Source organism: Prinia subflava, chromosome 1 (assembly GCF_021018805.1).
Source record: "Prinia subflava isolate CZ2003 ecotype Zambia chromosome 1, Cam_Psub_1.2, whole genome shotgun sequence".
In the NCBI taxonomy this organism is placed as follows: Eukaryota; Metazoa; Chordata; class Aves; order Passeriformes; family Cisticolidae; genus Prinia; species Prinia subflava.
Window position 1 is genome coordinate 83,352,057 of NC_086247.1, and position 26,531 is coordinate 83,378,587.

Genomic DNA, 26,531 nt, shown 5'->3' on the forward strand with positions numbered 1-26,531 from the left:
GAGCTTTCTTCTTCCTCCCCTGCAACCTCTCGCCCTTTATTTTGGGATGTATGTGTTTGGGTTTTGAGGGTTCTTTTTCTTTGTTTTCTTGTTGTTTATGGGGTTTGCTTTTTGTCATTTTTATTTGGTTTTGGTTTTTTTTTATTTTATTTTTGGATTAGTGGTTTGGGTTTTGGTTGGGTGAGGGTTTTTTGATATTCAAATGAATCCTGATGTGTGGAGCATGCTAACTTCACTTGCTCCATGGTGTGTGAAGATGTGGGGAGCTTTCTCTCAAAACTCTGTTGGTCTTGAAGAAGAGGAAAACTTACTTGTACAGTTTCTCCTCTTTCACTTGAAGTCAAACACTGAAGTGCAGCTATCTAGGCAGCAGGACAAGAGGAAAGATTGGCATGGTATTGACAACCAGAGGTCTGCTAGTAACAAACCCCATCCAGTGCTTGCTGTATTTTAATGCTACACTTATTTTCTCATCTCTGTAGCTTTGAAATTTAAAAAAAAAATATTTGTAATGCTAAAGGTGGCACTTGGAGTTTGTTGTTTATGTAGTTTCACTGCTTTTGTTTTATCCAACTTGTAAAGGCATTGAAGAAAGAGTTTGATTTTGTTAGTACATCTTTCCAAACCTTCATGATTGTGTTCTCCTTAACTCTTGTGTATCTTTGTGATCTCAAGAAAATGCCCTTGTGAACATGCAGCAAAAATCTGTGACATTTAATTAAAGAAAAATTAAATCATAAAATTAAGTCTCTGCAAATGACTAAGTGGGGACAACTGAAAAATTGGTTTAATACCTGAAACACATTGAATTTTTTAATTTTATTTTTTAAATTGGATCAGGAAGCTTAATAGTGGTATGAGAAAAATAAATGCCAGTAAGATATATGCTATTAAAATAGCATTTTTTAAAATAGTGTATTTTAAAAGTGGAAATTGCACTTCAATTAATTGGGTTCACTTTAGTGAACTGTACGGCTAAGTACAACAGTATTTCTTCCAAGCAGTGTTTCAACAAGTGAGCATATTTATAGAATCCAGTTATTGTGGCTATTTACTCCAATTTACTTGTCTAGCTTTCAAAGTAAGGGTTTTCTTTTCATGTAGTTAAACATGTTTCAGTTTGGAAGTCCACCCCTAGTTAATGCTTTTGTATTTCAATCATAAATTTCCGATAGAAAGGAAGAGAACATATTTTCACTATTTTTTCCTAAGAACTTTGTCCTTCTCTGAGGCCTGTCTTTTTCCCCATATGAAGCAGTGTGTGGTAGTTACGTGCAGAAATTGAGAACTGCATTGTGCAGTAGTGTAGGTTCAGGTTATTTCCACTAGCTAAACATACACTTGATCCCCTTGTCTTCGTGGTACTCTTACCAGCCATGTGATATGATAAAAGCTTTATTGTTGTTAAGTTTGGAGGTAGTCTGAATTTGACTTAATGGCTAATTATTTGTTCATTTGAATTGTCTTACTAATTTCAGACTTTTGCAATGACACCTTTCTGGAAAGGGAATGCTGTGACAGTATTTCTGGCATTAGACTAGCAGCTCCCTTGGGCAGTAAGGCCATCCAACCCAACTGCAGAAAGGAAATAAATTGCACCTTTTATTTCCAAGGAGGAAATTGCCATGGCAGAATTTTATGGAAATTCTCTTCATGATTAAGTAAGTGGCCAAAGTAGCAGGTGTTCAAGAAGGTGGCAAGTTTTAGTTCAGTTCTAGAACTTGTCACAGCACTGCGAGGCAAACACTATAGTTCTGCTCAGAAATAGTGCTGAAACTGAGGGACACTTACATTGCTGCTTGAAAATAAGATTGAGCTGTAACCACAGTAGAGTCATGAGAACCCAGGTTCTAGAGATAGGTTTGGAAAAGTGATTGTTTTCCTTAGACTGAGTTCTTTGTTAAGCCATGCTTTCCCTTGCAGATGCAGTAAAATACTGCTTTTTAATTGTTTTGGTAAGAGTAGGGCAAGACCAGATTTGTCAGATGAGCCTGTTGTGGCTGGTTTTCAGTGATAGTCTATGACCACCAGTTGCACTATTCCCCTTGCCCCAAACGTAATGGAACACAAATGCTGTACTGTGTGATGGAAATTCCTCTGCTGTTCACACCAGGTAGGTCTGAATTTGAAATTAGCACGTCAGTTAGTTCACTGCTTTGCCGTGATACAAACTTCTCTTGTTAATCCCTCTCCTTATTTTGCATATGTCAAACTAAACCCCTTCCTGAAGTGGCAGCTTCAGGATTAAATAAGTGGGCAGTTTCTGGCTCAATTAGGGCAATTAGTGTTCAGTCATATTGCATGTTTAAACCCAAGGGTTGACATGTCAACATTTTGTTCTAGCTTAAAGTAGGGCTATTTTTGTTCAGCAAAGTGAGTGTTTAAGTATTGGCCATTACAATAAAAAGCTTAGTAAGCTAACTGAGCATAGTATATTGAGAGATGCTGTTCTTCAGGTTGACTATTATTACTAAGAGATAACAAAGTTTGGAACCGTGGAAGAAGGGAGAAGAGGACGAAAAGCTTACGTGTGGACTTGATATGACGTTATTACACTGTAATGCCTCAAACGAGCAGTGTTGTGCCTTTTTATCTTTCTAGCAATGCCATATGGGCAGCATTGATGTATGTGCCTGGTTCTGATAGGACTAAAGATTTGGATGTGAGAAAACAGCAAAGATGTTGGTCTGTAAAATCTATTGGAAGCCTGGTGCTTTGCAAACTCAGCCGCAACAGAAATCTTGAGTCTGTAAAATACTTCTCTCCTACCTTATTTATATTGATGTGATACACAAGTAATACTGGTGTAACTGACTGTAAATCTGTCTAGATACAAGAAGTGCTATAAACAATTTGGCATTTTAAATGTGCAACATGGCAGTGCTCCAAAAAAGAAGTGCACAGGCATGTTTGTTATGTGGACAGTGGGAAGTAGCCAAAGATGAGAGGTAGACTTAGATCTTGACTTTGAGCAAATGCCTGCTAGTTTCTCAGCAATGTTCTGTATTTGACAGTGCTCCATGAGAAGACATTACTTTAGCATTTTTTAAATGAATATGTTTGCAAGGGGGGGGGAAGAAAATAGCTCTTTCTGGCCAGATGTCTTAGACTTTTAACTTTAACTAAGACTATGGTGTCTGTCTTCCAGCGTTTCTGTAAATGTGATTCAACAATGAACTTTGATTTGTGGATTTTTTGTATGTACTCTTCTATGTGTATTTTGTGTGAGTGTATCCAATATTGGATGTACTGTTTATCCTCGCTTACACACTAGACCACTTAACCAGTTCAGTTTGTGTCCTGAGTAGTTAGATTACTTACCAAAGACCTTTAGTAAGCACACATTAAACCACAAGAGATGTAATTCAGGTATGTCGGGTAGGGGGAACACTTTTTTTCCCCTCCTCCTCCTCTTTGACCTAGGGCAGTTATGCACAAGAATGTATGCAGAAAACCTTGAAGCTGAACATGACACTGGAGTTACTGTATTTCTTACTTCCTTTACCACCTGCTGCCCCAATCCTCTTTCCTCTGTTAGTTTGATCTTCTGTAATTTTATCTCAATATTGTGTTTGGGATCTTCTAGTGTATTGTTTAGTGGACAAAAGCCCTGGGACTATCCTTTTGAGACTACAGAGTGGCACAGGTAAATGCTGTAGCCTTGGTGTGCTTGTTAAATGAATTCATTCTCTTTTCATGGTTGGCTTGAAAACTGGAAAGATTACATTTTGGTGTTTCTCCAGCAGCATCGTTATTTTGACTTAATCTTCCCATTTTTGCTATTTTTGTACTTGCCTAAATACTGGGAAAAAATACTTCAAAGGCTCAGCATCCAGTGCTTGGAGCACTCTTGTTTTTATTTGCAGCTAACTTTGAGGATGATGTGGGACAGCTGTTCCACAACAGAAACACCCCAAATTTCAAGGCAGTATATCTGTGCCCTAAATCTACAGTTACCTTAAAGATAAATGCAGGCTTGTGTGTTTCACTTTTAGGTTCAAGATTTTTAAGTCCTTTCTCCTAAAATAGAGGAATATGAGGTATAGTGTTTAAAACATGCATATTTATTTTTCTGGCTGGCAGCCCTTATTAACTTACCCTTGCCACTTCTTTAATTTACAGTTCTACCTTTAGAGATAGTCATTGTTTCTGCACAGTAGCATTTTCCCCCTGCAGCACTAATTTGGTTGCAAGATTTTCTTTAGTCTCCATCTAACTTTTTTCCAAACTTCTGCCTCCATTGTGGCACAGGGTGTTCAAAATTTGTGATAACTCTGGCAATGATTGTTCTATTTCTTTTTTCTCCTGCCATCATTGCGCCAAAATACCATGAGAGAGTACAGCATTCCTTTGCTTGCTGCAAGCCTGTGTGAATGTTGTGTGTTTGCAGCCAGCCTTTGGGACTCAGCAGCCCTCTCTGAAGTACCATACAAAGGCGCTGCTTACGTTTTCAGTTGAATTTTAGTCAGTGACACGAGTTTGATTTAGGCAATACTAAAGGTATGTGCCAGTTGATTGCAGTAGCTGCTAGGAATTTTTTAAGTCTTGTTATCAAAACTCTTTAACCTTTTAATGCTTGATGCATTTGCTCTCCATGTTTCCTGGGTGGAGGAGGACCCAAGTTCTCTGAGGTAGGATTGGGCTGATGCAGAGGCTGTGGATACACTGGCACATGCTGCTGGAGATGACTTTCATGTGGAATAGCAGCACTCATTGGTGCAGTTTTGCTTCCATTGCCAAGTTATATAAAAGTCTCCTCACACAAATAAAGGACTTGGTCCTTCATGGAGGGAAAATTAAATCCAGATAAAATGTCCTGGGATAAGCTGTTAGAAAAGAAACTTCCTCCCATCTATCGGAATCTGACACAGATCTTTTAATTCATCCTTTCACTTGGCTTTAGGCACACCTCCCAGTGGTTGTCAGGCAACCATAATAATGTTGCTGAACATGCAGGCTGGCTAATTGGATTGTCCCTTTCTTGGGTTTTTTGTTTAAATGATTTTGGCCATTTTTAGTAAGGCAAACACATGCAAGTTGCTTTTTTGGCTGATGTGATAAACCAAGGGGCTTTTAAGAGTTCTGTGATGTGTCAATGACAAAATTTTGCCTCTATCACTACAGAAGCCTTGCTGAATTCTGTTTTAATTCAGCACATTTCCGACTTGTATTCCAAACAGTCTCTTCTAATGAGAATTTTTGTTTGAAAGGCAAACATGAATGGTCCTGAGCACACAGGTCAGCTGCAGCGGAAAAAATTAGTGCTCAAATAGTCTAAGAATTTCCTGCACCTTGTAACCTGTATCACAAGGGTAGTTTTACTACCAAAAAATGGGTTCAGGAAAACAGCAATGCTTTAGTACAGGGTGAGATACCACAGAAGTGAAATATATAATAAGGATGGCAAGGGATTTGTTCTTTGTTATACTCATTGGAAAATACATTTAATGTGTTGTTCAAGAGGGTCTGTTTCTCTTTGTCGGCTTAACATGAGTGAACTCTTAAAAGTGGTGTTACATTTGAGTGTCTGGTAGTTTCCCTGGTTGTTCTGAGCATATAAAATAAAAATGTGATTTGTATTTTCATAATCAAATTCGCCTTGTGTTAATTATTGTAAGGTAACTTAGTGTGGATTACTTATTTGTTTCCTTTACTTTTTGTTATCTCATTTTAGATTCACCAAATTGAAGAGCCTTAACCTTTCGAATAATAATTTGGGAGACTTCCCACTGGCAGTCTGCAGTATCCCAACCCTGACTGAACTCAACGTGTCCTGCAACGCCCTCAGAAGCATTCCAGCAGTTGTAGGCGAAATGCACAAGCAAGTACTTTCTTAGAACTTTCACACACACAGCCTGACAAATAACAATGGCAACAAGCAGTTTCATGACTCTACATACTCCTGCTATGAGAAACAGTTTAAACTTACTGGGTTCTGTCCGAGCAGACTGGCTTGGAGATCCATATGGAAGCAATTGTGGATGGAGGGAAAGCACACTTTGTGCCTCAGAGCTCTTCCAGCATTTGACACACGAGTCACCTTCACAGTGAAGAAAATCTTTTAACCCTTCTTGCTTATGTTCTTCAGCTGTCAATTGTCTCAGATTGTAGTTCTGGAGATAGAACTGCCTAACAGCCTACACCTCATAGTTGCCAAACCTTTAAATTATTTGGTAGATATCTTCTGTAGCAGATGTTACAGCGTTATTCACTGACATTTTTCTCTCTGCTGCCCTTTTGTATGTCACTGTAACTGCAGCAGATCACTGTGTTTATAGGAAGGAAATGTGATTTAACAGGTCACTCATTTTCTTCACTCTTCCTTCCCCTCTTCTAATAGCTTGCAGACATTTTTGCTGGATGGCAACTTTCTCCAGTCCCTTCCTGATGAATTGGAGCATATGCATCAACTCAGCTATGTGAGTCTGTCCTTCAACGAGTTCACTGACATTCCTGGAGTGCTGGAGAAGCTGACTGCCATGGATAAGCTCTGTATGTCAGGAAACTGCATGGATACCCTGAACCTACAGGTGTTAAAAAGAATGCCTCATATTAAGCATGTGGATCTAAGGTAGGTATCCAGAAAAGGGGAGGAGTAAGTGAGCCTAAATTATTTGTGTTGAAATGGCTTCTCCTTGGCTGTCAGAATTGCCTCTGTGTATAAATCTCTTGTGTTTGTCCACTGAACCATGTTTCTGGTGGTGTTATGTAACTCCCAGCACTTGCTGTGATTTAGCACTCTTCTTTGAGGAAGTTGGAGTATTTAGGGGGATCAGTAGGTAGAAAAATGAGTTTTAGGGGAAATGAGTGTTTGCACCAAAGGATCAAACAAAACAGAGCCTGGGATGCTTGTGATTCCTTGCTCTTGTTGCTGCAGTGTTAATGCAATAGACATGATAGTCCCTGGCCCAAAAGCTTTTATCTGAAATGTTACAGATTTCTGAGGTGAAGAAAAGGGTATTGAAGATGAAAGGGCAAAAATAGATATTTTAATATTTCTTGATGTGTTAAAGTTTCTTGGACTGTTTAACAGTCCACCATGAGTAATGTTATTTTATTGGCACCCTCAGAAGTGTCCAAAGAGATCCTTATTACAAATGGCTCTGGTATGAGTGGTTCTCTATTCTTATGGTCTTTGGAGAAGACAAATTCTGCAATCAGCTGGTCAAGGCTCAGTTCAGAGCCTGGACCATGAGGTCCATGTAACAATGAATTTTAGAACCACGTAGTTAAGCTAAAATAAGATAAAACTTACTTTACTGTACTGCCATGTAGTTGTCAGACTTTGCAGTCTAGGAGGGGCCAGCATAAGTTTCGCTAAAATAGGTAGGTGAATTCTGAAGTGTTTCTGGTAGGGTTAAAATATATCTGTGTGTTTGTACATATGTTAAAAGCAAATAAATTTTCTTCAGAGAAGGGGTCTTGTGGCTGATCTGGCCATGAGTTCCAGCAGTGCAGTTCCAGCCCTCTCGTTGTCTGCCACATCCTTTCTGCACCTAGCAGTGAACAGTGGCTCTTTTTGGCACTACCTGAAACAGTAAATATTGTACTCACTGTACAATGAAGTGCTTTGCTTCAGTGAAATCAAAAAGAAGCATTGCTTGCAAATTGAAAATGGAAAAGGTAGGGTGGTGTTGGAGGGGATATATTACCCTTATTCTTTAACTAGAAGATGTAGCTACTCTAAAAACACAACTGTTACACAGAGGGCAATGTTTGGAAAGCAGGAGCAACAGCAGAACTGCAAGTATTTGTCCTTATCTGCTGTAGAGAGGGCTCAGCTGGCTTAGTGGGCCAGCAGAAATTACTATACTGGTTTTAGTGTTCTGCTCAGAGCTGGGAATTTAAAACTGAGCTCTTTGGAGTACTCTGCAGTTTGAAACATTGCTGGGTTATAGATCATCTCATTCAGGTATAACTTCTGGGGAAGTTGCTGAATATTAACAGCATCAATACACTGCAGTGAGGGTGTGTAGAAGCTGTCCTCTTTATCTGTCAGACCCAGTTGTCTTGGATTTTTGCTTTGTTTTCTTTTGACACCCATTTTCAGGTCTCTGAATTTGCTTGCTGTGAAACATGGAGAAGCAAGAAGCCAATACATGGGAATTCATAAATCTCAATTTGGCCTTCCAATAAGGCAAGAGTCTCCAATTCATGCTGGTTACTTGTATGTGCTGGATTTTTCCAGCAGCTGATAGACCAGCAAGAACTGTAGAGGTTTTGTTCTTTTCCAAACTATCAGGAACAAATAACAGCCAGATCATCTTTTATTTTTATAGGCACAATAACAGTAATACTTAGCTTCTTGCAGAGCTTTTCATCAGTGTTTTTCAAAGTAGTTTAGAAAGGAGCTTGGTGTCATCATTCCTTTGTCATGATGGATAAAGCTACAGAGCATATCCATCCTGCTTTTCAAAGGATGAAAACCGTAACATCAAAAAGAGGAAAATATTAAAAATCAACCTTGATGAGAACCTGAAAGTGTGCTAGTTTAATCCAGTGCAGCTGATTGATTGTAGAGCGAGCAGTGGTTTGTCAGCAGGAGCCTGCCTTATAACTACACCTAATCTCCCTTTTTTGTCTGCAAGATTGAATTCAATTAGGAGATTGGAGGCTGATGAAATAGATTTTCTGCATCACGTGACCCAACTGGATCTGCGAGACAACAAACTCGGGGAGCTGGACGCAACAGTGTTTAACAACGTGGAGGTGTTACACTGTGAACGGAATCAGCTGGTGACCCTCAAAATCAGCGGCTATTTCCTCAAAGCGCTCTACGCTTCCTGCAATGGTGAGTGCGTTCTCAGGGCAGCTGGGGCACTCTCACTGTGCCTGCTTCTCTCTGAGATGCCTGTTGAGTGCAGTGCACGTCATCAGGAGGCTCTTGACACAGTCCTAGATAAAAGGGATTCACATGTGCAGTGTCATGCTACTGGCTGTTCTGAGCTTAGGAAGGGACTTTCAAATAATAATGCAATTTGGAGGTCTAAGAACTGTGAAAATCTTAGAAAGTCTTCTCTATGTCAGTAGGGAGGGTTCTTGACTTTGTCACTTGTTTGGGTTGCATTGATGTGTTGCTCTACTAAAACCAGTAAGGAATTTACTGCTTTTCCCTGCACTGAGAAAGTTTGAACAAGTGGCCATTTGGGAGATAAACCAAAGCTATAAATTTTTGCTCCTCCCTCTGGCTGCTTACCCTCTCCAGAAACCTATGAAATTCGTAATGGTAACTTCATTTACTTGTATTTGATAATAAAAATAATGCAGCCTTCTTCAGTTGAGTGACTGCTGTGTTTCATGAACAGGATCTGTCTGATCTTTCTCTGGAAACTGCTGTTACTTAAAATACTCAGTTTGGACCACCATTTTTATCATTTGGAGTAGTTCAGTGTGGAATAAAGAAAATGCAAAATCGGAGAACTGTGAATTTGATGAGCAGTCTGAACTGCCTTTAAAAGGCTGTCATCTTAGCAATATCTAAGCCTGTGCCTTCATTAAGTATTCATGCCAGGATCTTTGTAGCTGAGAAAAGTTAACATAATCTGAGCATGTGCTGTTCAATGTGGGCTGAGAATCGAAGTCAACCCATGTCTTGCAACCAACTGCCTGTTTGGTCCTGCTGTTCCTCCTGGCTTGTCCTCTCATGGCACCCTTGGCCACCTTGTTTTCATCTCATCTTCCAAAGAAACTGTTTGTTACAGTTGCACTTTAGTTGATTTTTCTGTAGGCTTAAATAAATGTCCGTTTGGTTTTGGGTTTATTTTTTTTTAGACTTAACACTAAGCACTAGCTACCTAAAACCTTAGGATATGAACTATAGTTTGATTGCTTCAATAGTAACATTACTAGCTGTTAGTTGCATTAGGAAAGATCTGTAAGGCTGCCTGCAACTGGGAACTCCACAGGCATGCCAAGGCTTATGTAATGTGTTGACAAATATTCTGGATCTTGCCATGACCTAAAGGACTCTGGTATTCTGTAACTTGCTGTTCTAGAGTGGGGAGAATCCCTTCCCATGCTTATATCTCAAGTGACCAGTAAGAAAAAAGTGGAGCAGTTTTGTGACTGACTCTTCTGGGCAGAGGGCAGCGGAGGTGAAATTACAGCTCTTGTGACAAAAATGGAAAAAATGAGAATTTGCCATGAAACTTTTAAAATCCTCTGGTTTCTCATCCCTGATCAGTTATGCAGTGTCAGTCATAGCAAGTACAATGTAACACAGCAAATGTACTAAGACATAATAAAGAAACAGAACTCACAAGAGGTTCACAAAGGTCCAGATCTTCAGAAATTTTTTAGGTTATTGATGTGGTCTGAAATCTCTGGGTCTTAGCTCTTAAAATAGTTCTTATGGAACAGTCATTTAAGTGCAAATCTTTATCACCACTTTTCTTGTTATATATATTTTTTTCCCCTAGAACTTGTTCACCTTGATGTGTATCCAGTTCCTAATTGCCTGGCTTATATGGATATTTCTAGGTAAGAGTATATTTTTTCTTGGACCTGTGAAATATAAATCAAAGAGACTTCTGGAACAATGACATTCACTGTCATCTTGCTGAGTGAGAATGGGGGTAGGAATTGAACCTTGGGATAAGAAAAGATTAATTTTCAGAGTTAGAGAGTTAGAGGATGCTTTTTTTCCTGCTGGTCGGTTCTTTCTTGGTCCTTTTTTATAGATTTACCTTTTTTATTTTTAATTACTGCCCAAAGCAAAATTTGTATTCCTTTATACTTAAAGAGTTACCATGATTTAAAGATTTGCTGTCTTATGGAGTTAGAACATGATGATTCAAACGCACACAAATCTGAGACTTGTACAGAAGTTACTTTCTGGATATGTCTGCTTGGTAAGCCCAGCGTAGGTGATGGTTTGATAGTTTACTCATCAGTTTGGCAGCTCCTGCAGCTCCCTGTAGTTCTCTGCAGCCCTGGCTGCTGCAGGGATGTCTGCGGTTGCCATTTGAATGCATACGTAAGTTTCACCTTAATGAGGGAGGTGGGATAAGGGAAGAAATGGAAAAGGGGGTGTTTTAGTTTGTGTTACAGTTCCAGGAATGAATCAGGAAAACATTTATACATGTGCTTAATGGCTGTCTTATTTAAGAAATTACTCACCTGCATTTAAGGTGATAATCTCATTCATTAAAAATCCTGCTTAAAGCACTCACGCTGTTGAGGGTGATCATAACAATTAGTGAGCTAACCTGGGCTAGCAGCCATCAACTTGGAAGATTCATCAGCCCTGAGGTACTCACATTGTCCTAAATGTAACACACTGGGGTGACTAAATAAGTGATTTATTGAAAAGCAATCTTTGTAAAGCTGTGTTCTCCATTTATTTGTTAATGAAATTGGTGGAGAATGCATGATTTTGATCATAAACCCCTTTTTGTGCTTCATTACAGTGATGGCATTGTAACTAAATGGGTAGGGTGTCCTTAGCTTTTTGGCTCACTTGGAATTTGGGAAATTTGTTTGAGATGAGAAAGGAAGCTATCTGAGAAGAGGGGTTGGGTTGCCACTGCATATTTTGATTGAGGACTATTGCAGGAATAAACCAAAGGATACAAGTACATGATTGATTTATATTCCTGCTTTATAAGCATCCTATTCCTGAATTTCAGGTCTGCGAGTGCCTGACTATTATTTGATGCCCAGTTTTCATCTGTGTATTCTGACTGAAGAAGTCATTATATGAATGTATTTGCACACAATCTCCTCCATGTATCTTGTGCTGCTAATTTTTGTCTGTAAGGCAGGATGCAGGAGTGCCCCACAGTGCCTATTTGTACATTTTTGGTGCAGTATTTGGAAAACCTTGCCTCCGAGACTTTAGTTTCCAGAAGGGTTAGTTTCTGTGGAGATAAATGCAAGAAAAGCAAAACAGTTGACTTGAAAGATACACTCAAAAAAAATTATGCTCTGTTCAGTGAGACAGTGAAAAAACGGTGCAGTGGATTTCAGTGAATTTGAGGGACTGAGGAACTATTTCAACTGTGTAAGGTGTGAATATCTTCTGAGGAGCACTTCAGAAACTTTATTCTCCATGGAGAGAATTCAACTTTGGTACTCTGATACTCTTAGTAGTCCCCTGATAATTTGGAAGCATTTTTTTCCCCATTTTCATAGTGACTGCACGTGTAGGGGGATAACATTGCTGTTAGCTTTCCTGCCCCTCACTCAGGACCTGCCTGCACTGGTAATGCTCTTGCAGAAGGGTGGGTAATACAATCCCACAGGCAACATGCTATGCAGCAGATTTGTTTCCTGCAGGTATCTGTATCTCTCTTGAAGCTGTATTCTTTATAGCCTTTACATCTCAATTATAATTTAGTTAACCTCTTTGTGTTCTGTATTCATAGAAATCACCTGGAAAACCTGCCTGAGTGGGTGTGTGACAGCAGGAAACTGGAAGTGTTGGATGTTGGCCACAATCAGATACGTGAGCTGCCTGCCCGGTAAGTCTTGCAGACCAGTTGCACAATGTGGAACAGAATAAACAATTCAAAAATAATTGCTGACTCAGTGTTTGGCTTGTTCCAAGTGACTGTCAGGGCTGTTTTATCTTTTGTTTGATTTTATTTTTACCTTGTGGGGTGTCGTCATGCCTCAAGCTTCCATCCAGCCTTTCTTCTTTTACTTTCATGCAGAGAAAGTAGTGCCTTTGAACTTTAAAGCTGTTCATGTGGCTGTTCAGGCAGGAAAGCCCTTCATTTTTAATACTGAATATTAAATATTTACAGCCATAACTTTACATGACAGTTTAGAGATTCAGCGCTTGTAACTTAGTCTCAGTGATGCTTAGAGACTCCAGTTCACAGCCTGGTTTGAGTCAAAAAGGATTTAAAGAAGGGAAGCCTCATCAAGCAAGTAAACTCCTGCAAGAAAAGCAATTGCCTTCACTACCAAGATGATCTCTTTTCCAGAAGTCTGAACTTAAAATTGATAAATATACGTGATAGAAAATAAGTCAAGAGGAAGCAAAATAGGAGTTGAGTTGAAATAAGAAATGAGTCTTGCTATTATTTGTTCTAGAGAGAGCTGTCTGTTCCAGGTGAGTTATACTTCTTAGGTGGTGATGTTGGGCATTTTTGAATTCCTGCTTTCACTGGAAGAGAGCTGCCATTTTAGGTTGTCCTGTACACTTTGAAAGAGATATTGTGAAAGATGATGATGTGTCATGAGCTACTAAATCACAGAATAAGCTGAGTTGGAAGGGACCTACAAGGATCATCAAGTACAAATATTTTCCTTAAGGAGCTGTACAGCACAGAAAAACATCAGAAACCAAGAATGATAGTTTTTTCTGGGTCAGGTGAATATGTAAGTTGGTGTAAACTTGTCCGTTTTAGTGTCAGAAATGGGAAGAGAGTAGATTTCAGAAATATGGGCAGAAGAGGATGTGAGTAGATTTACCAAGCAAACTAACAAGCTAATGGGCGGACTATAAATCCCTCTCTTTTTTCATACACACACACAAAAATGAAGCTGTGCCTTCTCAGAAGGTGGGGGTGCAAAAGTTCATTTTTCTTTCGTTTGCACTTCATAACAGCCAGGACTTTCAAGGCATACCGGATATCTCTGGGAGATTAATGATTAGCTGAAATTAGGTACAGTCAACATCCCACTTGTCTCTCCTGCCATCTTATCATTAACCCCAGGAAACAGCTTATCTTTGAAAGTTCCTCTTTGTAGTATGTGTCTAGATAGCTTAGCTCCTAATAAGTCTGCTCAGTTTTAGGGTCCTGTTCCGTTCAGAAGGCAGGCTTTGAATAGCTGTTAAACTTCAGGGGAAATTTGGGTCTGGACTCAAATGCAAATGTCTCAACATGCCTGAGTATCAAGTAAATGCAAGTAAAAGCTCTGTCAGTGTGTTCAGGTGCACTGCTGTGTACTTTTTCATAGAATAGCATTCTGAAAACCTGTGAAGTGAATCAGCAGAGCTCTCCTGGAGGCTGCTTGTGACACTTTATTATGTTCAAGCCTTGAGTGACCAGAATATTCCTGGTAGGGTGAAGGTCACATCTGATCTAAACAAACTACACTCGATGTTGTGGGTTTGCCTCTTGAAACAGAAAAATAATCCTTGAAGACAAAGAGTTGTAGCAGTTGAGATGGAGGTTTCTGTACTAGCATTTGTCTCAACTAAGGAAAAAGGGAAAATGTCCCCTGGACTGTAATGCAACTGTTTTAGCTTTAAAAGTACTGAAAAATGACAAAGAGGGTACTTGGTCTTAGTTATGCAGGACAAATTCATAAAAATCATACTGCCAAAGAGCAGGGAAATACTTCAATTAGGAGTTGACAAAATGATCTTGTTGCCGTCAGTGAGTAGATGTTTGTATTTGTTTTTGTTCCTTTTTGCCTGTTTTTTTACAAGATCTATTTGTATTCGATGTTGTGTTCTCTTGAAGAGTTGCTTACTAAAGGAATTGGTAGAATGCTTACACCAAACCATGTTTTCTGAGAAGATGCTGCTGCTGAATGACGTGCTTGTCCCTAGAATTTATTGATTTCACCAAAACTTCCAGTGGGAATTGGGCAAGTGGGAAAGCTGCCTGTATGGAGGAGCAGTCCCAGCATCCTGGTTCCCCACCCAGCTCGAGAGCCAGGCGTCCCAGGCTCATCAGGAGCTTGTTTAGTTAAATGCTCTTCAGCCTCTTTTCAGCCAGCCTGGGTCCGTCAGTGCTTGTGTGACTTGAAAAATAAGAGAAAGCAAATTAAATAAAAACAACCAAAACCCCTCAAAGATGTACTCAGTTCTTCTGAATTATGGAAAGAGGAAATCTCTGAGGATTTTGTTACAATTTGAACTTTTCTTTAAATTTCAAAATGGCCCCACCCATCCCAAAAAAACCTCAAAGGGATTATTGGTTTTTTTGCTGTCAACCAGTTCTGCTTTCTACCCTGATATTTGGTGTTGACAGTATTAGCCAGTCTCAAAAAATAGAATACAAAGGCAAATCCATAACTGGGGTATTTTCAAGTAAAAATAGAGTAAACCAAAAATGGTTAAATAACAAACACATAATAGATAGGCTTATTGCTTTGGTAAGTCTTTGCTCCCTGTGTTGAGCTTTCTGGAATGATAGGGCTGGCTGTTGACTTGCATCCGTGCTCATAACTCAGACAATCCAGCCAAGTGAGATAACTGTTACCACTGGCATGCAGATACCGAGAGTGACGGTATCTGTCAAGGGGAAAATACTCAGCCCACTTGATTGATGATTCTGGCACAATAATCCCATGACCTGATGCATTGTAGGGAAGGGGCAGGGAGGCTCGTTATGTGTATTTGGGTCATTGTGACAGAGGGAAGAAGATTTTTGCTTTAATGCTGAATAATTTGAGAGTATTTGATTGAAGCAGGTCACCATGTTGCATGGGCTCCCCAGATTAAACAGTACAGTAGCAGACATGTAAGACAGATGTAAGACATGTGGCAGATGAAGAATAATCTTTTTTTCTTAATTTGCTGAAAGTGGTTTCTGTTCAAAATTGAGAGTTGCTCCATTTTTGTGCCTTTAGGTGCATACCTTCATTCCATTGTTTATCCTGTGAATTTAGGCTCTACTGTCTGATCAGAACAACTGTTTTTCTCTTTGTTACCCTCTTCTCCCCTTCCCTTCTCCCCAGCCCCACAAAAAATGGAGCAGGGGGGTGAGAGTCCAGGTCAGCTATTGCTTGTAAAAGCTCAAGAAAGTAAAGCCGATTAGATAAATTTCATTCGCCATAGAACTGGGAAGGAGGCTTTATGTAAGTCTGGTATTAACAGAAAAGAAAAATTATGGGGGTGGGGAATTGCATTGGATTATGAGTCAGCACATGATGAGTAGAGCACTATAAATCTTGTGGGGTGACTGGTGATTTCACCCCCACTTCTGAAGTGCTTGCGTTAGCTAGGGGGATCCCACATGTGCAGATTTTTGCAGCCTTTATTAGCAATTGCCACCTTCACTGTCGTGCTTCTATATTCATGTTTTATACAGTGCCATAAAATAACCCTTTGTCACTACTTCTGCTCCTGAATCATCTGTGAACCTCCTTCCCTGTCTCTGAAAACCTTTTGAAGAAGTTGGTGGAGAGTGGGAAGACATTCTTGGATCTGCACATAATTAATACCATGTCTGCTAATCAGCTGGCTGAATCACTTTCTTGTAATGAACCATGCTACCATATCTAAATTATCAAAGCAACTCTTCAGTTGAAGTTTTTCTCATTTTTGGTGTTTTTGATTTCTCCTAAGGTTGTTTAACAGCAGTAGCTTGCGGAAGCTGCTGGCAGGACACAACATGTTAGGAAGGCTCCCAGATCGGCTCGAACGAACACAAGTGGAGGTCCTGGATGTGCAGCACAACCAGCTCTTGGAACTGCCATCTAACCTGCTTTTGAAAGCAGACAGGTAAAATCATAAGGAAATTAGCTCCTTTTGACTTGCGTGTGATGAACCTTGCTTGGCCTGTTGCTTCCTGGTTCAAAGAGTAATCTGAGGTTCCCCTAATTTGAAAGTTGCCCAGCCTTGTGTGGTAAGAACAGATGGCTGTTCAACTCACCAAAACACATTCTTTTTATTCTGATTTTGTTTCCTTATATGGTTGCTTCTTTTTTCCCACCAAGCTCCTGCTGAACACCTACATCTTGAAATCTAGCTGTAGAGTTAAGCACATGCTATTTTCTACTACATATACTGAAATGGTTTAGTGGCAGTTTCTTTAAATATATATTTCTTAGGCTTGCTTGATGGAGTGTGAAAGCATTTTTTCCCCCTTCAGTCAGAGGCTAGAACTTATTTATACCTGTCAAACAAAACAAAATCTGTGCATAAGGCTGTCAGAATAATTCAGTTATTCCACTGTCTCTGCTTTTTGATTTTTTTTCTACGCTTTTTAAATATTTGTCACTAATTTAGCTGGTGTCACCACTTGATCTGCTTTCTCTTATTTTTATGCTGCTGTTTCTTCAGTATCAGTGTCTTCAAGGTTTTGGGTTTTTTCTGAATATGAACATATCCTTCAAGTGACTGTGATTGAAATATGGGAAGTTGGTAGCATCATCTGGGGATGGTGGATGGGCTGGCCCCGCTTGGTGTCAGCATTCCTTGCACCTCTTCACTTCCACATATAGTCATGGGATTTCTGAGTGCTCAATGCATGTATAATTTAACAGACAGTGAGATTGTGTGCTGTAGGGTTTTATTTCTGATCCTAGCTGTGACAAAAGGAATGCATAGCTCCCGGCTTTCTTGAGAGGTGCAGAAGCAAAAGAGGTGGTGATCTCGCTGGCAGAGCTCCTTTCCCAATTATAAGAGTATTGCAAAACCCCTCCTTTTATACTGATGTTAATTCTGTCATGAGCCTCTGGTTAAATTTCGTGGAATTTGGAGAATTGGTTGGTGATTGAGATGCTTTCTAAATAAACTCTTTAACCATCCCAAGTTGAATCTGTTAACTTGGAAAGAAAAGAAACCTTTAAGTAATTTTTAGAGAGCTCCTGATATTTTGAAAGCAACGAGAGAAATAATTTTGCAAAATTTGTATTAAAAACAGATCGTAGGTCTAGGATGTAGTGTAGTGTAATTTTGGCAGAGAGTGAACTTGACTTTTTTTGTACTGCATCGCATCTGTAGGCAGAGGTTTGTTGGGGTTTTTTGTTTGTTTGTTTTTGTGATGTCAAAATGACCAACTACAAGCTAAAACCAGGACTGGAGATTGGGTCCCAGAAGTTTACTAGGAATATGCTAAAAAGACGTAGAATTAAAGATTATTTTGAATAACAGTGTTAAGTGGCTGATTCAGGCTTGGGGCATTTTTTTCCCCTCTGCAGCTTTTGAATAGTACAGGGTTTGTGTTTTCAAAGTCTTTTACGGGTCTTAACAAAGTCATGCACCATCACAGGAGATAAACAGGGCTTACCCATTCTGGCATCGCCAGTGCAGCCTCCCTTGCCTGTGATGACAGTAAAAGCAACTGGCTTGGGTAGTGTTTTCCCTGTCGATCCCTACCCTTTACCTTGGGTTAAGATGGTATGGCTTGTCCATGCTGGTTCTCCTATGACTGCTGCAAAAGTGAGAACTCTGAAGAAAAACAGCAGTACAGGTTAATATATTAGTGTGCTATGTCAGAGTGTTAAATTTGGAATTTCCTACATAAGACTTCTTTTTCTTTTGTTTTCAAACGCTTCTATCTATTAGCAGCTAAGTGTCAACAGAAATGGGTCTGGAAAGGCATTCAGGAGATTGTTTTGCTTTTTAAAAAGGTAAAATGCTTCTCTACTCCAAGCATTCCCTGGGAAGCACAATCTGTACTGCCAGACGTGCCAAGAGAACTGGTTCTCCTGAGTGGTGTGCCATGGTCTCTACCCAGTGTGTAATATTGGACAAATCACTTTACCTTACAGAACCTTCATCTCTGCATAAAATGATTTGCCTTTTACAGCCTTGAAAAGATTTGGGTTTGTTTTGGTTTGGTTTTTTTGAAAGGTACTTGGGTCTGTGTAACTGACAGATGATAACTTGTCTGGATATGAAGTCTCATGCTGTGAATTATAAACACTTTCTCAGTCCTGAATATTTGACAAAGTGGGTGTGAAGTGCCTTGGGCAAACTTCAGCACAAGCACTGGTGGGCTTTGACATCTAGAACATCCGAGGAAGGATAGGAAATCAGTGCACTGGTGCACAAAGAGAGAATATCACTTCCACCAAAAAAAACCCACCCAAACCCCAAATACTGAAAAACATCAATTCTCTTCATAAAAGAATCTATGAACATTGATTTTTTTGCCTTAATCCTTCAAAAAACAATGAAAAGGTGTACATTTCTGCTGAAGAGTATAATTAGGGATATTTGGTTGCTCTGCTTTTTAATTAATTTTCTATTTTAAACTCTTAGCTGAGGAGAAATTGAAGACTAGCCTATGAAACATCTCTCTCACCGAGACAGAACTTGGTTCTCTTTATTTCACTGGAAGTATGCACATTTTGATCATGTTAGCAAGGATTTCTCTTGTGGGGTGGGGATTTTCTTGGCAAGATCAGTGCTGCAGAGGCAGCCAGATAATCTCTTCATTTCTCATTACCATATGCTGGAAGAACAGAGAATTCATGCAGTGCTGCAGCTGATGGGGAAAACTCCCAAACGGAGTCCTGAACCTTTTTCCGTGCACCTGCATTCCTGGAACCTTTCATTTCTATCCTCTGCTGCATCTGTTGTGATGCCTTTTCCGCTGTCTGATTCTCGTGCAGACTTTTTACTGCCTTCCTTGAGCAGCTTGCAGGCAAACTACCATTTAATGGCATGGAAACTGTTGCACCAAGTGCTCTCCAGATGAGAGGAATGAGTCTTCAAGAGCTTTAGCTGGGCACAGTAGAAAAGCAGGGACAGTGCCAGGGCAGGGTTAAAAATTGGGAAGCACAGTGGTCAAAGGGTTTATCTTTTGCCTAAGTGTCTGTCATGGGTTAGCACTGGCCAGATGTTAGTGCACCCATGAATATATGTTTTTTCTCTAACAACTCCTGTGGGATGTGATCAGGAACAGAGCAGAGCAGGCTTAAATCTTGAAAACAAAAAAAAACCCACCAAAACTTTATTAATTACATAAGAACAGGGACAGAGATACTCTTAAACACACACAGAGACAGAAATAAAAACTTCTTAGAACATTTCTTCTCCCAGTTTCTACCTCCCCACCCATCACTCTTCACAGACCAACCCTTGGGTTTTAGATCAAACAATCACCACTCAAAAACAAACTAATCTTCAATTCAGCAAGGGAGAGAGGAGTCTCTCTCGCACCACAGACTGTTCCTCAGAAAACACGGGTCCACCCCTTATGTGTTCCCAAGTCACCCGTGGCACCGCCCAGAGAGGTCTGCCAGGGTGACACTCTCTTTTTCCTATGTCCAGCGCTCTCACCGCTGTCCACAGGCTGAAAACTGCATACAGGGCTCTTTTAAGGATACTTGCATGCCAAGCTCTCCCCTTTTTACCCAGGGGCCAGGGTTCCAGGAGCAGGTCTGCCCTGAGGGCAGAGGGTGCCACCTCACCCTCCCCCTCTCTTCTCTGCTCCCTACTCACTTCAAGTGCCAGTCACTGTAGCAAAAGCAAGGGCAGCTGTATCCACCCAAAAATGCAGTTTATGTTCAAAAGAGACTCAAGTTCAGTCCATGGCTGACATTATGCAAGAAAAGTCCAGCTCCAAAGGCTACTCCTCTCATTCTTTGCCCATCAGGTTCCTTCCAGTCGTGCTTTATCACCTCGGTCCCAGGCCGCTTCCCTCTCTCCGAAAACCACCAGTCATGAGAATCAATGTCTAAGAAAAGTTTCTTTCTACCAAGCAAGGGTTAACAGTTTCTTCTCAGCAGGGTGCTGCAGGCGGAGGCACTCCCAGGCTCCTCAAACCCCCAGGTGGCTGGGCACCTTCTCCCGGAGTTTGGGGGGGAGGGGGGTGAGCACACACAGCAGGCACTTCCACAGTTTTCCACCCCTCCATCCTGGACGGGGCAGCTCAGTTCCAGTCCTGTCCCTTCTCTTCTCCCCCCCCCCCCGGGGGCTCCGGCTTACCTGAGCCGACCACGTGTTTCCCCTCCCCCACCCAGCCTCGTGGCTGGGCAGGGGAAGGAGGCCTGAGACGTCTCTCTGCTGAAACCGGGATCTGAAAAGAGGCCGAGCCCCTCAGACTCCTGCTTTTAACTCTTTGTGTCCTCAGAGGCGTGTCCAAACCTCCGAGTGACCAATCCAGGTGCCAGCAGAAAAGCTGATCACTGATTGGACTGCCTACACCCCCCTGGAAAAATTCACCTCCCCCCCAACCACGACAGTGTCCTTTCCAGTTTGAATGTTTTCAGTGTCAACCCTTAAAATAGCCATCTGACTTCTTAAAGCATGTGTGTGGTGAAGATGTATAGCTGTGATGTGCACAGCTTAAACCTTGGGCTTTGTTTTGCAGTGTCTGGTAGCGGCCAGCTGTGGTGGTTAAGCCAGTGTCAGCTATTCACAGCTTGTCTAGACTCTGTCTGCATGATTTTTGTTTTCAGCTTTGTTCAGCTGTTCTTACCTCATTTGATTTTCTGTTTGTTTTGAATTTATTTTATTTGTTTTGGGTTTGGTTTTTGCTGGAGTTCTGGAAGATGACCCAGCTAAATTTTCTCTCATTTGGTATTTGCCATTTCCACCCACTGTGGCTGCTATTTGTAATGTAAGGATTCAGTCCTGTTCTGGGTGCAGAGGAAGTGTGAGGGACAAACCAAGTCAAATGAAGTGCTCTTCCAGTGTTTGATGCACATTCTTGTGTTGCAGAAATGCTTAGCTGCATTTGTCTCTTTGTTACTAGGTTAAGGATTGCAAGCAGGTACTTTAGAAACTGGGGAAATCCCAGTTAATAAAATAGCTAAAGATAGGTTAGAAAGTAAAAGCTGACGAGAGGGCAGCAGTTAAGTGGGTTTTTTTGGCAGTCCATCAACAGGAAGGGGATTCACTTGAATGTTTCCATCTTCTAATTTATTTTATTTATTTTTTAAAGAAGAAATACTCCCTTCTCCACAGGCTGGCAAAACAGCCTTTATTTTCCCCCCCCTCTCTTTCCCCCCTCAGACATGCTTAACTTACAGGATTCTTCCTCACACATCTGCTACCGTGTTCATAAATGACTTTAGTCCTAGGCAGTCAGAAATTGAGGGCATGACTCTGCAGAAGGCACTGAAGAAGAAATTTTGTGTTTTGATTGCTCTATACCGATGGAGATCTTGGGACACAGGCCAAACTGGAGATCCTGATTTCTCTGCATATTCTCTTTTTGCAACTGCAGTCTTCTTTCTGACTCTTATCAGTACTTGCAAGCTAAACACAGTGGTTTTGATTTGCTGCTGCTTCACCAAAGAATGCTGTTGTCTGTGTTCCTCTTTTTAGTGTCAAACATTCCTAAGCTTTTTGGAGAACTTACATTTTTTCAGTGATGGCTGTGTCTTAGCCAGCAGCACAAGTTAGTCAAGCTGCCTGAGAAAGTGGGGAGGAATTCAGAGGTGCTGTGTTCACCCAATTGTCTGTATTCAGCTTTTGTACGTGTTAGAGGTAGGCATTGATAGCCAAAGTTCAAACCTTTTGCAGTTTTATATAGAAAATATTCTTTCTCTGCTTTTAGAAGTTCAAATTGAGATAGAATATTCTGGGTATGAATAGGGAATGGATATGACTGCATATTAGATGTTTTTAGTTGAGTTAAATCCATGTCCTTGATTCTAGGCTATTCTTTGGGACAGTCTTTTTTCTTACTTTGTCTTTTGGAGAAGTTAAGCCCAGCAAGGGACTTAATACCCCTAAAAACCAAAGGTGACTTATTCCAGCCAGAAATCACTGTTTGTTATTATTCCAGAGGAGAATATTCACCTTGTCAAAGCTGAAGAATTCAGACATCTCCCTGGCAGCACCTTCATTTCTTCCTTCGTCTGTGACGCTCTTTTAGTACTTGTTAATTCATGCTTTCCTGGCTGTATTGTGCTCTGGTATGTGCGCAGGCTGCTGAATTCAGGTCTTTGTAGTGATGCTGTAGTTTTTTTCATGAGCTTGTGGTAGAGTGTGGGGGTGGAATTGGAAAGGGAAACAATTAATTTTGGACTGAGCTTTAATACTTGACATTCTGCTTCCATCTGATAAGCAGTATGAGTGGAATATCTTCAAGGAATATGAATCAGTTTAAGTCCATGCACAAGAGAGATGGCAACAGTTGTGCCCAAGTAAATTTCCACTTCTCTGGAGGGCATTTATAAGATGTGCCTTCTAAGGCAGCAGCTGGCACATTGCACAATGATGAAGAAGTAGGGGAGTGGAAATAACCTGGAGGAGGACTTCTGAGTTAAATCAGTGTGAGTGAAAACCTGACAGGCAACTACAGTTTTAGGTTTTGCTGGGGTTTTTTGATTGTTAGGTTTTTGTTCTGGGGTTTCTTTGGGTTGTTTTTTTTTTTGTTTTTAACATAAGGTTATAGCACAGAATTGATCTTGGGCACTACCAATCTGATGGTTCATTCTGTTCTCTGCCCAAAGAATAGTGTCCCTATTTTATTTCTTTTTTGTTTTTAAATCTAGACAATACCTTGAAAGAATTATTATTTCAGAATTGGTTTTGCTGTTTTAATGTAACAGCTGGTGTAAAAACATATGAGCAAGCAACACACTCATTTCCAAAAGCTGATTTAATTCTAATTATGTCATCTAGAGACAGTGTGTGACTATTTTGACCCTGACTGTCAGTTGTTTGAAGTGAGACACCCTGTTACCACAGGGTTCCTGTTCTAAGCTCTTGGCAAGACTTTTGCTGGTCACCTAAACTCTGTTCACAACAGGCACTATCCTGTGGGTTAGGATGATGGAAGTTTATTTCCAGTGTCATTGTATGGAAGACTTAGCAAAAGATCAGGGTGAGGGGAATGGTGTGTTTGTGTGTGCAGAGCATCAACGCTCCTCTCTCCCTTCCCCATTGGAAAATACAGGCATCAAAACTTATTTCTGACAGGAACACACAGATTCCACTCACTTTTGTTACCAGTGAGGGAACAAATTGAAATCTCTTGTTACATTTCACGGATGTTGAAAGTTTATGAAAAACAGAAGAATGATTAATTTTTCTTTTGAATTTAAAATGGCTACATTATAGTACAATGTATGAATTTCATCTGTATCAGAGTAATGTACCTTTTCTTAATTGAGTAATGTACCTTTTCTTAATTGAAGCTTCTAGTTTTACTTTGGGCTAGCTGTTCTTGATGAGACTTGACAGCCATAGGCTATGATGCTCTCTAAATCACTTCTTTGGCTGCTGGTACCTGTGAAGCACTCCAGGTTATTCTCATGCAGCTTGCGAGAACAAAACTAACATACAGAAGAGCTCTTCTTCAGAAGAGCATGACTTTTCTCAGGGTGGGTTTTGTTGACACCTCTTATCCCCATCTTTCCAGCTTGAGCTGAAGATGACTGTTTTGTGCTATGAATGGTACAAAAAATGCTGTGACTTTAATGTTAATTAGAGTGCCTTTATTGTGTGGAGAGGGAAGAGTACCACTCACATTAGATTGAAGTTGCCGAAGTAGTAACTGTCTGTACTTTAGTAATAGCTGTACTTGCTGCTGTTTAATTAAGCACAGGATCTGTTGATGGGATATGCTTTGGTTTAATGATCCAGCCTTGAATGAGCTTAGTATATTTTTAGTTTGTAGCTAAAGGGTGAAACTGAGCATCTTTTTAGAATAAATAAATAAATTAAAAACCCCTTTCAGCTGCTTATTTCCTTTTCTGTACTAATCCTTCCTCTCCTCCGTTCCTCCTCTGGATTTTTAACACCCTTGTGAATAATGAATGAGCCTGAGGATTAAACTGTGTTTCTCTGAAGTGGACTCCTCTGTCTGTGTAAAACAGCTAACCTGATTTCAGTTCTGCGCAGTGCTGAGAGGCTTTTCCCTCTGATGGCAATAGTGGGGTTTTTTTAATCCTTTGGCATTCCACGTGACTCCTGTAACATGTCTGACCCTTATGTACTGCAGGGCAAGTTTGAACCAGCTGCTGCTCCTGCAAATCCACTTCATTCATTAATAGACCTTAAAGGTCAGTGTGGACTCCTGTGTGCATGGGAGCAGCCATCAATATTTTACCACTTTCTCTTAAGATCGATGACAGGAACTCACCTGCCTTTTGTGTCCTGATCAGTGGCTTTACACTTGGCTTGAGACAGCACATTTATGGGTCTTTTCTCTTGAATGCAGCTTTGCCCACTGCAGCTGCCTGTTCCCATTAGTTCAGACAAGAATTCCAACAGGTAGGAGCAGAACAACCTGGCTTACAAAAGAAATTTGCTCCAATGCAGCCTTTTCTGAAAAGGGAAGGAAGAAAGAGAGGTCCCATATCTGTTGAAAAAGTCGTGCCAGAGTTAGTTACTAAAGAATAAATAGTCTTATTTTTCCATTTGTTTGGAATTACTGGTGTGAGTTGTAGCCATCAAGATACCTACAGTGCTGCTGTGATCACCACACTCCCCTAACAAACATAAATCCTCTGCCCACAGAACTTCACTGGCAGGAAGGGCCAGTGCCTGTACCTCAGCAGGTCTTGTTTCTATCCTGGAAAAGGCCTTTGGGGGAGAAAGAATATCTCCATTTCTGTGCTCCTTCAGTCATTGTTCCTTGTGGTGGGTCAGCAAAAACATGTGTATCTGTTGTGCTGGGGACCAGGGAAAGGGCACTCAGAAAAGCTGCACAGAAATAAGGCTCTCTTGCTGCACACATCAGCAATCAAGGATGGAACTTCTAAAATTTAATTTGCTACTAGCACAGTCTCTCTTTAAAATCTAAAACACAGATTACTGCTTGCTCTCAGGTTTTGGTTTTTGTTGTGGTTGATGCATCTTTTTTTATCCAAATATTCAAAGAGTACTTTTCATATTTTGTAGTTGTTCTCAGGCCTGCAGGTTTAAACAAAATACTATCTGCACCTTTGACTGTATTTAAAATACTGAAAAATTGGCTGGCTTTTTTTACCATTGACTTGTTTAGTGACTTGAAAGGCAATTCTCGTGGTTCCTTGATGATGAATACAGAACTCACTCTTACGTGTAATGAGTATGGAAATGATGTCGTTTGTTATTGCTCTTACCTGTAGCTACAGCTGCAGTGATATTGGAGGTACTGAGCTCTTGATAACAGGACAGAGGCACTTTGACGTACTCTTTTTGCTGATATGTTGTTCTTACAAATGTGGTCATTAAAAACATCAGAAGTTTTGCTCAGACTTTTGCTAGACTTTTGGTCAGTCGTGAACTTGTTACTTTTGACCTTTACCTTATGACTATCTTAAGTTAACTCTTAAAAATAGAGATTTTTATTTGTACTTGTAGACAAAACCTGCAGGATGTTTGACTGAACTCCATTATGTAATTCTCTTTGCAGCCTGAGATTTCTTAATGCCTCTGCAAACAAACTGGAAATGCTTCCTCCAGCCACCCTTTCTGAAGAAACCCATAGCATCTTGCAGGAGTTGTATTTGACCAATAACAACCTCACAGATAAATGTGTACCCTTGTTAACAGGCCACCCACACCTGAAAATCTTGCACATGGCTTACAATCGCCTACAGAGCTTCCCTGCAAGGTAAGGAACTCGTTTCACTGCCTCTGGCCCACGGGTGGGTGGGCATCATGAAGTATTTTCACAGCAAGAACTGAATTGCACAGGCATGTGGTGGCAGAGGCTGCATTTTGGGTGTAGTGGTACCACAGTGGGTGGATTCCCCACTCACGCCCTTCTGCACATTGCTGCCCTCTCTTGCAGTACAGACAAGTGAGTGATGCTTGTTACTTGGTGAGTTTTCATGGTACTTGAAACTCTTTTCAGCTGGACTAGTTCAGCACAGCCACTCTATGCTTTTGGAAGTCAAGCAAGGAGGTCTTCTGTTCTTCCTGGCTTGGTAACTTTGCTTACACCTGGTGAGCTTCCCCTCACAAGAGATTTGTGAGCACAGCCATCTGGAAATGTCCTCTGGAAGTGGAC

General features: G+C 40.6%; 1 protein-coding gene across 1 annotated transcript in view; it reads left to right on the forward strand.

Moving 5' to 3' along the window:
- The window catches only part of PHLPP1 (PH domain and leucine rich repeat protein phosphatase 1), a 136,108-nt gene that overhangs the window by 93,253 nt on the left and 16,324 nt on the right, over positions 1 to 26,531 (forward strand). Inside the window, exons 5-11 of the mRNA XM_063400800.1 lie at positions 5,675 to 5,821; positions 6,341 to 6,571; positions 8,589 to 8,791; positions 10,419 to 10,479; positions 12,366 to 12,461; positions 16,250 to 16,405; positions 25,932 to 26,132. Coding sequence (XP_063256870.1) covers positions 5,675 to 5,821; positions 6,341 to 6,571; positions 8,589 to 8,791; positions 10,419 to 10,479; positions 12,366 to 12,461; positions 16,250 to 16,405; positions 25,932 to 26,132 — 1,095 coding nt within the window. The remainder of the gene's footprint in view (positions 1 to 5,674; positions 5,822 to 6,340; positions 6,572 to 8,588; positions 8,792 to 10,418; positions 10,480 to 12,365; positions 12,462 to 16,249; positions 16,406 to 25,931; positions 26,133 to 26,531) is intronic.